Raw genomic sequence first — 11,250 nt, 5'->3', positions numbered from 1 at the left:
GGTTATGTCCGCAACGTTCCACCACAGATAGAACAAGGTCGTCACTAGTTACCACAGCCACAAAGTCAAACGTCATTTAGCACACTCCTATACAGTAGTGAACGCATGCATTTTTGTAAGGGTCCCCCGTGGGAATCGAATGCTCTACCAACGGAGCCACACGGAACCTATTTCTACAATTTCTCAAAAATGTGGTTTTAAACCTTAACCACACTGCTAACCTTGTACCTAAACCAATTTTGATTTGTGGCTTTGGTAACTAGTGGAAACCATAGAACCAGTTGGTAACTAGTGGAAACCATAGAACAAGGAACCAGATGTTTCACCAGTTGTATAAATCTGAAGCATCCGGTTGGAATTTCCACTTCCCACCAAATAATGTATGTTGAGAAGAAGCACAGTGGCCTAGCCTGACCACTGAGGTATAATAAGAATGAGCCTGATGACTCGCACTAAATTCTTCCGCTGCTCTGTTATTCGCTACATACTTTAGTCTGAGACTGCCATCATTGAAGTCGTTTGTGGTGAAGAGGGGCACGAGTATCAAAGCCAACGACATATTTTCAAACCTCTGCTTTACACATTGAGTTTTACCAAGGGAGAAAGACTGCCCCCTCTCATTGAAGCTAAAACAGCGTTAAAACCAGTAGATAGTGATTGCGCTGACGTCATCCACGTATTCCTGTGGAAAACTCCCGAAGGCGCATGAAACCTGAAGTATTTGAATTTGAAATGCGCGGCGCCATATTGCCACAGACAGAATAATGAGCCATCCGGTTTTTGGTAGCGTTTCCACTCATTTCCAAAAACGGTGATGAGAGGAAGCCCAGTGGCCAGCAGTGGGAGAAGATGGCGCGAGATGGATTTTGGCCTACATTATGCTAATGTTCTCATCGATGAAACGTTTGATCTCAATACAGTTTTCTGTTCCCAAAACTAGAATTTGTTACGAACAGAGTGGACTAAGTTTTGTAGATTTGACCCTTTCCAAAGTTTAAAAAAATTGCGTTGTTTGGAAGGAGTGGAAGGGCGAATTGGGTCATTGCACAACCGCACAGAGTAGGCGTTCCCTAACAGAAATATAAAAATACTTGCTAGAACGCGCCAATAGGATCTTGCTAGCTCGTGCTTGGCTCTGCCCACCTCCTTGCTTGTACTGCCCACTATGACTAATTTGTTCCCACTAGAAACGACAGGCTGTGGTCTATCTTGGGTTAGTTATAAAAATTCCCACCTTATCTTAGCTAATTGGTCACCATAGCAACACCCACCCGTAGTATGCGTTCCAGCAGGTATATCTCACTGGTCATCCCCAAAGCCAACACCTCCTTTGGTCGCCATTCCTTCCAGTTCTCTGCTGCAAATGACTGGAATGAACTGCAAAAATCTCTGAAGCTGGAGACACTTATCTCCCTCACTATCTTTAAGCATCAGTTGTCAGAACATCTTACCGATCACTGCACCTGTACACAGCCCATCTGTAATTAGCCCACCCAACTACCTCATCCCCATATTGTTATTTACATTGTTATTTATTTTGCTCATTTGCACCCCAGTATCTCTATTTGCACATCATCTTCTGCACATCTATCACTCCAGTGTTAATACTAAATTATAATTGTAATTATTTTGCACTATGCCTTACCTCCATAACTTACTACATTTGCACACACTGTATATAGATTTTCTATTGTGTTATTGACTGTACGTTTTGTTTGTTTATTCCATATGTAACTGTGTTGTTTATTTTTTTTCCGCACTGCTTTGCTTTATCTTGCCCAGGTCGCAGTTGTAAATGAGAACTTGTTCTCAACTGTCTTACCTGGTTAAATAAAGGTGAAATAAAAAATAAATAAAAATAAATAAATAATAAAAATCTTCGATATTGCTGAAGGTCAATGCTATCCTGGATCATCCCAACTCTGACTTTACCCCATTGAAGTTGAAATGTAAAATGGTTAAGGTAATGGTTAAGGAAAGGGTTAAGGTATGGGAAGGGTTGGGTTGGGGTTAAGGTTACAGTTTAGGGCAGGGAAGTCCCAAGGATTCCAGATAGAACTAACCATTGCTGAATGGTGCTGAATCAAGGGGCCAGGGTTCTGGTCTAGAAGCACCGTTTCGACTGCTCCTACAGTTCAGCTTCGGTACTGCAGTTTAACTGACGCTCGGCCCAGAAAGACAGTTTCCATACAGGGCCAAAAAATTGTGAAGTCAGATTTGAAAATAAACCACTTTAGTCATTGCCCTTGTGCACAAAACATACATAGAATTTTTCAAATAATTGTAATTGAGGCCGATCATTTTTTCATCACTCACAGCCGAAGATATTTACATTTTATATTCATCCAATGTCTGCCATGTTTTTGGATGACGTCATCAGTGCTCCCTGTGCACACTGAGTGCTAGTGCGCATGTGATGTTGGTCCATATAAACCGGATATAGACGGTACATGAATCAGCGTATGCGAATGTGAGTAGATTACCTTGAAAACAACAGGCGGAAATCTTGGACACAGTCCCCAATTCTTATTATACCCAAATATTATAGATATACTGACAAGATACAGATCTCTCTGCCCTAACAATGGGAGTCGTTGTCCACAAATTAGCACAGCGGGCTGTCTAGCTCCCGCCAATCCTTTCTTTGGATTGGTGGATACATCTCATTATTGTAATCCTTATTCGTATATTCGATGAGGGTTGTTTACGTCAACCACCGATATTTAATGGAGAGAAATGCTACGCTACTAGCCTCATGACATGAATAGCCATCTCGAGACAACGTCGATATAAAGTGTTTTTTTCTCAAAGTTGGCAGGATGTCACGTGGCCTACTTATTTCAGTACACTTGTAAAAACTTCAGCATTACAAAACTTTTAATCGATCAACTAAATCTCACGTAGCAAATAAGCCATTCATTTTTATGTTCACCAAATTCTACACTCTCATTGACCAAATTCTACACTCTCATTGACCTCCATACAAAAACTCCTTGCTTGGTTGGTGAAACAATGAACAAACGCCACCTGCTGGAGACAGACAAGAGTGTCCGCCGAGTTGGGCCTTTCTCAATTCAATTCAATTCAATTTAAGGGCTTTATTGGCATGGGAAACGTGTGTTAACATTGCCAAAGCAAGGGAAGTAGATAGTAAACAAAAGTGAAATAAACAATAAATATTAACAGTAAACATTACACTCAGAAGTTTCAAAAGAATAAAGACATTTCAAATGTCATATTATGTATATATACAGTGTTGTAACAATGTGCAAATAGCCAAAGTACAAATGGGAAAACAAACAAACATAAATATGGGTTGTATTTACAATGGTGTTTGTTCTTCACTGGTTGCCCTTTTCTTGTGGCAACAGGTCACAAATCTTGCAGCTGTGATGGCACACTGTGGTTTTTCACCCAGTAGATAAGGGAGTTTATCAAAATTGGGTTTGTTTTCGAATTCTTTGTGGATCGCTGTGATCTGAGGGAAATATGTGTCTCTAATATGGTCATACATTTGGCAGGAGGTTAGGAAGTGCAGCTCAGTTTCCACCTCATTTTGTGGGCAGTGTGCACATAGCCTGTCTTCTCTTGAGAGCCAGGTCTGCCTACAGCGGCCTTTCTCAATAGCAAGGCTATGCTCACTGAGTCTGTACATAGTCAAAGCTTTCCTTAAGTTTGGGTCAGTCACAGTGGTCAGGTATTCTGCCACTGTGTACTCTCTGTTTAGGGCCAAATAGCATTCTAGTTTGCTCTGTTTTTTTGTTTGTTCTTTCCAATGTGTCAAGTAATTCTCTTTTTGTTTTCTCATGATTTGGTTGGGTCTAATTGTGTTGTTGTTGTTGTTGTTGTCCTGGGGCTGTGTGGGGTCTGTTTGTGTTTGTGAACATAGGCCCAGGACAAGCTTACTTAGAGGACTCTTCTCCAAGTTCATCTCTCTGTAGGTGATGGCTTTGTTATGGAAGGTTTGGGAATCGCTTCCTTTTAAGTGGTTATAGAATTTAACGGCTCTTTTCTGGATTTTGATAATTAGCAGGTATTGGCCTAATTCTGCTCTGCATGCATTATTTGGTGTTTTACGTTGTACACGGAGGATGTTTTTGCAGAATTCTGCATGCAGAGTCTCAATTTGGTGTTTGTCCCATTTTGTGAATTCTTGGTTGGTGAGCGGACCCCAGACCTCAGAATTCTCTTCCTCTTTGTTAAACCTCGGTGGTCTCACGCCCGGGAGGCAGGCCGGTTCCAAATCGAATGCAGTCAACTTTCAGCAGGTGAAAAACACACCTACACGGGCAAGATTAATCAAACCCCCTCATTGAAAACGACACAAATTAACTATTTTGGGTTAGTTATAAATGGGCGCATTCGACATTGCAGGTCGAGACTGACTGATCTACATAGCACCTTGCACCATTAACCCTTTAACTGGCACACCAATAAATAAATAAATACATATTTTATTGCAGTCTAATGCACTGATGGCACATTGTGTCAGCTTCTTCAACTACAAGACCTACAACCCACAGCCATACACTAACAATATTGCCCTAGGTCTGGGATTTCTGAGACTAGCGGGACGTTCTCATTTGGGAAAAAGACTGTCCTCTCTGTGACCCGGAAACCGATAAGTGATCGAGTGTCAATTAGGTGGTAGGAGAACTGAGGAGTGTCCTCGCCTCCTCACGCAGAGGAAGCTCAAGTTTATCCTACCTGAGTCCTTTGCTGAAGGGTTTCGAGTTCCGCCACACCCCCTTTGAATCAACTGTTGTTTACTCAGAGGAGAAAAGCAGGCACATATTTTAAAACGACATGCTACTTATCCTTTTATTTATAAAACTAAATTACTTTTTACTACTTTACACATTTAATTTGGGCTTGAAGGAGTCATTTCATACAAGCGCATTTGTTTCCACATTTCCTCTCCTCGCCTCCTCTCCTTGATTACCTTTGACATTTTTGAATAGGAGGCAAGGAGAGGACGGAAGAGTTAGCAAAGCCAATTCAAATCAAATTGTATTTGTCACATACATGTGTTTAGCAGATGTTATAGCGGGTGTAGCGAAATGCTTGTGCTTCTAGCTCCGACAGTGCAGTAATATCTAACAATTTCACAACATACACACAAAACTCACGTCACCCCGCTCCTCCGCACACTCCACTGGCTTCCAGTTGAAACTCGCATCTGCTACAAGACCATGGTGCTTGCCTACGGAGCTGTGAGGGGAACGGCACCTCCGTACCTTCAGGCTCTGATCAGTCCCTACACCCAAACGAGGGCATTGCGTTCATCCACCTCTGGCCTGCTGGCCCCCCTACCTCTGCGGAAGCACAGTTCCCGCTCAGCCCAGTCAAAACTGTTCACTGCTCTGGCACCCCAATGGTGGAACAAGCTCCCTCACAACGCCAGGACAGCGGAGTCACTCACCACCTTCCGGAGACACTTGAAACCCCACCTCTTTAAGGAATACCTGGGATAGGATAATGTAATCCTTCTACCCCCTTTACCCCCCCCCCCCAAAAAAAATAAAATAATAATAATAATAATACATATTGTAAAGTGGTTATCCCACTGGCTATAAGGTGAATGCACCAATTTGTAAGTCGCTCTGGATAAGAGCGTCTGCTAAGTGACGTAAATGTAAAAACTAGTAAGGAATGGGATTTAAGAATATATACATATATGGACAAGCAATAACAGAGCGGCATCGACTAAAATACAGTAGAATATTATAGAATGCAGTATATACATATGAGATGAGTAGTGCAAGATATGTAAACATTATTAAAGTGACCAGTGATTTCAATAGGCAGCAGCAACCTCTAATGTAATAGTGGAGGCGATTGAGAATCTCCCTAGGTCCTCATGTGACTGTCAAAATGTGGGAATGATAGTGTAGCCTAAAAACCCATTTATGCTTGATCTGGATTGTGGTTGGAGGCTTTGTATGGAGGGTGTGACACAATTGTGAAGCAGAGGCCAAATCAAGCTCCGTACCGCATCGCCGTGCACTTCTCACATTTTGTAACAATGCTGAGGGCTCCGTATAGCTCCGCATTGACATGATTGGTTGACGGTAGGTGGGGGCAGGATGTCCTGTATAAACACAAACTCACTTCCTTGACAACTTCCTTCACAACAGCTATGCTCCGCGAAGCACAAAAACTATGTTTGCTCTGACTACTGCGGAGGCCGCATCTCAGTAAATGCTATATGGCCACTGCAGATGGTGGATTGACCATGTAGAGCCTTTAAGAGCTTGAATCAAGCCTCTTCAATAGCTTGCGTATTGTAATATGCAGAGACATGCTGCAATATCAAAACCAGCCAGTGCAGGCCAATGAATACTGGGAGACTGAAAGAAGAGCATACCCTTTTATTTACTGTCCTGATTCTCCCTAGGCAGGCAGGTTAACTCCCACACAAACAATGTTGCCCTTGGTCTGGGATTTCAGATACAAATAACCTAAGTTCTTGAATCAATCCTCTTCTATAGCTTGCGTATTGTAATATGAAACGTACGACATGCTGTAATATCAAAACCAGCCAGTGCAGGCCAATAGAATACTGGGAGACTGAAATGTATGTGATATGACTCTCTTATTTCAGCTCAAAGAAAGAACAACATACACAAAAAACACCAGAACCACACAACAGGTGTGCCATCTTTACAGAGTATAGAGGCCTTTATTGTCATTACCATTTATTGGCATTACCAGTTCAGAGTCGGGCACAAAACCATATTCTGTACATCACTGTTCCCTTGTTAAATAACTACAACAAGAGTAAAATAGTTTATTTATATACAGTGTAATTTCATAATTCAGCGACATCTAGGCAGGTGACCGGAGAGGTGGTGGGTGCGAGCGAAGGTGCGATGGCAGCGGTGGCAGGAGTATGGTCTCTCCCCAGTGTGGGTCCTCATGTGAATTTTAAGGTGGTTGGCCAAGCGGAAGCTCTTGTCACACTCCTGGCAGGGATATGGCCGTGAGTTATTGTGGATCCTCATGTGTCTGGTCAGATCAGCAGAACAGATAAACCGTCGGTGGCATTCAGAACATTCAAATGGCCTCTCCCCAGTGTGGATGCGCTTGTGTTTGGTCAGATCTCCAGACTGAGTGAAGCTTTTACCGCACTCTGTACAGGTGTATGGTTTCTCACCTGTGTGAGTGCGCTGGTGGTTCTTCAGGTGTTCATGTCGGAAAAATGTCTTGTCACACACTGTGCAATGGAAAGGCCTCTCCCCAGTGTGTGTGCGCTGGTGGGTTTTCAATGCTGCACTGTTTATGAACTTCAGCCCACAAACCCCACAATGGTAGTTCCTTTCATTGTTGTGAATCTTCAGATGCAACTTCAGATAATTTCTGTAAGCAAAGTCTTTACCACACACAGTACATTTGAAAGGTCTCTCCCCTGAGTGTGTGCGCAGGTGAAGCTTCAGACAGTCCTTGTATGCAAACCGCTTGTCGCATTTGGAGCAGGAGAAGGACTTCTCGCCAGAGTGAATGGTCATGTGAACTCTGAGGCGCCCCATCCGGGCAAAATCCTTTCCACAATCCTGGCATTTGAATGGCTTGACCCCCGAGTGTATCATCATGTGTTTACGGTAACTGCTGTCTTCTGAGAAGCTCTTGCCACATTCCTTGCAGACGTAAGGCTTCTCGCCGGTGTGTGTGCGCATGTGAATGCGCAGATTCCGAGGACTAGAGCAGCTTTTGCCACACTCTGAGCATGGCATACCGATGTTCAGACAGACAGGGCCATCCTCAGGCTTAGTGTCCTCAGGCTTGTGACACCGGTGAGGCCCCAGTCCCCAGCAATTCTTGAAGCTCTTTCCACAGTCAGCGCAACTGAGGTATCCATCAGTGAAAGCAACAGCCATTTTGTGCCAAACCTTGCAGTGAGTATGCAGTCTGGCTATGTACTGGAAGCTGCGGGCACAATACGGGCAGGGGTGGAGTTTCCTTAGCGGGGTAGAGGGGTGGGCCTGACGGGTGTGGATGTGTAGCTGCCGTGGGGTATGGAACATGCAGCTACAGTGGGGACAGCTGTGTGTGGGGGTGTACACGGTTTTACTCTTTGAGACGTGGGTCTTCAGCATGGCCAGGTACTGCTTTGGGTGTTTGGTCTTGATGTGATTCTCCAGGAAGTAACAGTCAGTGAAGGAGATGGTGCAGTGTGGACAAGGAAAGAACTGAGAAGTAGAGACTGAGGGAGAGGGACAGAGCAGTGGAAGGACGGTAGAAAGAGTGAGAAGAGAGAGATGGGAGGAGAGAGAGGGAACAGAACATTTCCTCATTCAACAATAAAACGCTTGAGTAAATATCTTTGCTAAATATCAATTTCAAAGTTTGCTAAATTAATGTTCAAGTGATGTTCAAGTAATCCCATCATCCATTTCAAATGCAGTGTTGAGGGTGGACTGGATGTATGAACTATGCCCTACCTCCATCTGTCTCATCTGGGTTTTCCTCCTTCACCAAACACACTTTAGTGTCTCGCAGAAGAGTCTTAACCACCACCTTATGGATTACAAAGATGAAGATACCACATTATGCATTAACCAAAAGTATAAATACTATTGTCTAGTTACTAACTGTCACATGTTTGGAAAGACCACTAACTCTTCTTACATTAGACAATCTTGTTAGCATCACCATAGGACTCCTTGATATCTGGCTACACCGGGTCATAGGATTGGATGTATTTTTATGTTTGATATGCTTCTTCTGGAAGGAAGGATCAGAACGGTTATGTTCCTCGCCCATTCCCTGCCATTCAAAGTCTGTTGGTTCCTCTTTGATTAAGATGGAGCTGATACAAACCCCTTTAGTGATGTAGGGTGCTTGGCTAACGTCTAGTTCTTCTCTATTGCAGTCAACATCATCTGACTGTGTTCCACACTCTGTTTTGATGGGGTCTCGATGGTGTTTAGTCCTCTTGGTTTTGTTGTGTTGCTTTTTCCCAGGTTTGCTCTTCATCTTGTTGACTAGAGTGCTTCTTCATTTGAAATTCTGTGGGGAAAAGATTGATTGATCATCACCCTTAGAGAGCTATACCAGGCAGGGATCATACTAATAAACCATCCAACACTATAAGTAAGACCAATTATGAAGAATGAAGAAACCACAAGTCTGCATTAACAATCAATCTAACTGCATACGTTTCTAACAGTCATGCTGGAAACTCGTTAACCTACCAGCAATAGACCTAGCATTCATCATTATTTATTGCTAGTATCAACCCCGCCAGACATAAGCAGAGCCTCGTTGTAGGATTATATTACAGGCAGCAAACTCTACTTACTGTTGCAGCCAACTAACTAGCTAATGTCTTGAGCTGCTAGTATTAGTACTTTAGTATTTTATTAGGATCCCCATTAGCTACTGCTAAAGCAGCAGCTACTCTTACTGGGGTCCACACAAAATATGACATATTACATAACATTAATAGATCAGTACAGCACAAGGACAGAACTAGATATATTTTAAATTAGAATACACACTTTTATACATTTATGCCTTAGTATCCCATGCATAATGTGGTCATTATAACGGCAATACTGCAGCCATCAATTTCCCATATATTGCCATCCTTTGCTCTACCGTTAAAATTGCTTTGTCTAAAAGCCGATTTATGCTTGATCTGGGAATGTGGACGGAGGCTCCGTATGGATGGTGTGACGCAATTGCGGCTCCCCTGGAGGCATGCAGAGGCCAAATTGAGCTCCATACCGCACCACCGTGCGTCTCCCAAATGTTGTAACAATGTGGAGGGCTCGGTATAGCTCCTCAGCATTGACATGATTGGGTGACGGTAGGTGGGGACGGGAGGTCCTGTATAAACACCAACTCACTTCCTTGACAACAGCTCTGCGCTGCAAAGCGCAAGAAGTATAAATGCCCTGACTTCTGCCGAGGCGTATCACCGTAAATGCTGCACGGCTAATGCCAACATCAGATTGACCATGTAGCGCCTTTAAACTGGTCCTGATATCCTAATCTCGCAGCATCCTTGAATCCTGATATAATAATCTCACAGCAGCAGTTGTTTTGTAAAAACCAGAGAGAATCTCAGAACATCAGGGGTGTAATCATTAGTCCAACCACGAGTTTCTATTGGACAAATTCAGATAGGTCCCTCCCCGTTTCGTTCAGTTTAAGAAACGTTTTGCAACAGAATCGGCGTAATGAATAACCCCATGAACCATCCTGTCCTTGTTTCTTCCGTTTGACGTCAATCCTATGTAATCATGTGATTCATAGATGCTACTGAATGCAAGTGCAACCAGATAGGAAGAGGTGAAGCGAGAGGGTTTACTCTGCCCAAAATCTGTCCACGTTCAGCAGATCATTAATAATGTGAGGGGTTTTTGTATGGGGTGGGGGCAATGAGTGTCGAATTTAATCAAGATACAAAGGAAATGCTATTTTAATACGTGAGGCTTATTTATATAATAGAGAAAAAGAAAAAAAGAAAGAAAAAAGTTTGGTAATGCTTACGCTAGGTTGTTACGAGTGTACTGATATAAGTGTGATGCACTGACATCCCGGCAACTTTGAGAAAAAACACTGTATCAGAGTTGTCCCTGTTGAAATTCAAAACGTCTACAGGCGGTGGACGTCAACAACCCTCATATAATATTTAAAGACAAGTAAAATAACGAGATGTATCCACCAATCTAAAGAAAATAATAGGGGGGGGGGGGAGCCCGCCGTTCTGCTCTGTGGACAACGAATCCCCATTGTTAGGGTGGAGACACAAAGCATCTCGTCATTATATCCAGTATCTCTTCTGCAACACACGAAAACGAAAATGCAATAATCATATGGAGTTTCACTGAAGTCGTTAACGAGTAGTCTTGTCTTTGTTGATGAGAACAATACAGCAAAGGCTAACACATTATTTTAAATCTCGTAAATGCTCAACGATAGAAGGGCAAACACAGCCTCGCCTACCTTTGTCGACGCCAAAAAAACGCTGCACTTCCTGGTTTATGTCCTTACGGTGCCTACTGAACGTGGCCTTGACCAATCAGGTAATGGCTTCTCGATATGCAACGATTTGGAGGCGGTTTATTGGTGTGGATTCTTAAAGCAACATTCATCAAAATAAATGATACTGGAAATGTGTTGTATGTTTATGATAATAAAAAATGTTATTTTATTGCAATAATAATAGACAGCATTAAGGCCTCTTCTGCTGTCAAAATGTGGGAACAATACTGTACAGCATTGGTTCCCAACCCTTTTCGG

General features: G+C 42.9%; 1 protein-coding gene across 3 annotated transcripts; it reads right to left on the bottom strand.

Annotated features, from left to right (window-relative positions):
* Nucleotides 1-6,657: 6,657 nt before the first annotated feature.
* LOC311121874 (uncharacterized protein) lies at nucleotides 6,658-11,008 on the bottom strand. 3 transcript variants are annotated; one of them, XM_084158012.1, is made up of 5 exons: nucleotides 10,954-11,008; nucleotides 8,821-9,009; nucleotides 8,629-8,724; nucleotides 8,442-8,517; nucleotides 6,658-8,203 (listed from the first exon to the last, which is right to left on the bottom strand). In XM_084158012.1, exons 2-5 carry the CDS (start codon nucleotides 8,974-8,976, stop codon nucleotides 6,819-6,821), a joined length of 1,713 nt encoding a protein of 570 aa, XP_084014138.1. In that variant the 5' UTR covers nucleotides 8,977-9,009; nucleotides 10,954-11,008; the 3' UTR covers nucleotides 6,658-6,818. The 3 variants fall into 3 exon arrangements, with proteins under 3 accessions (XP_084014138.1, XP_084014137.1, XP_084014136.1); XM_084158011.1 differs by having other exon boundaries at nucleotides 8,629-9,009; XM_084158010.1 differs by having other exon boundaries at nucleotides 8,629-9,009; nucleotides 10,498-10,974.
* Nucleotides 11,009-11,250: the final 242 nt, after the last annotated feature.

This window comes from Coregonus lavaretus (genome assembly GCF_964263955.1).
Source record: "Coregonus lavaretus genome assembly, chromosome: 3".
Lineage (NCBI taxonomy): Eukaryota > Metazoa > Chordata > Actinopteri > Salmoniformes > Salmonidae > Coregonus > Coregonus lavaretus.
Note: the sequence above shows the minus strand (reverse complement) of the source record. Positions and strands in the feature narration are given on the sequence as shown.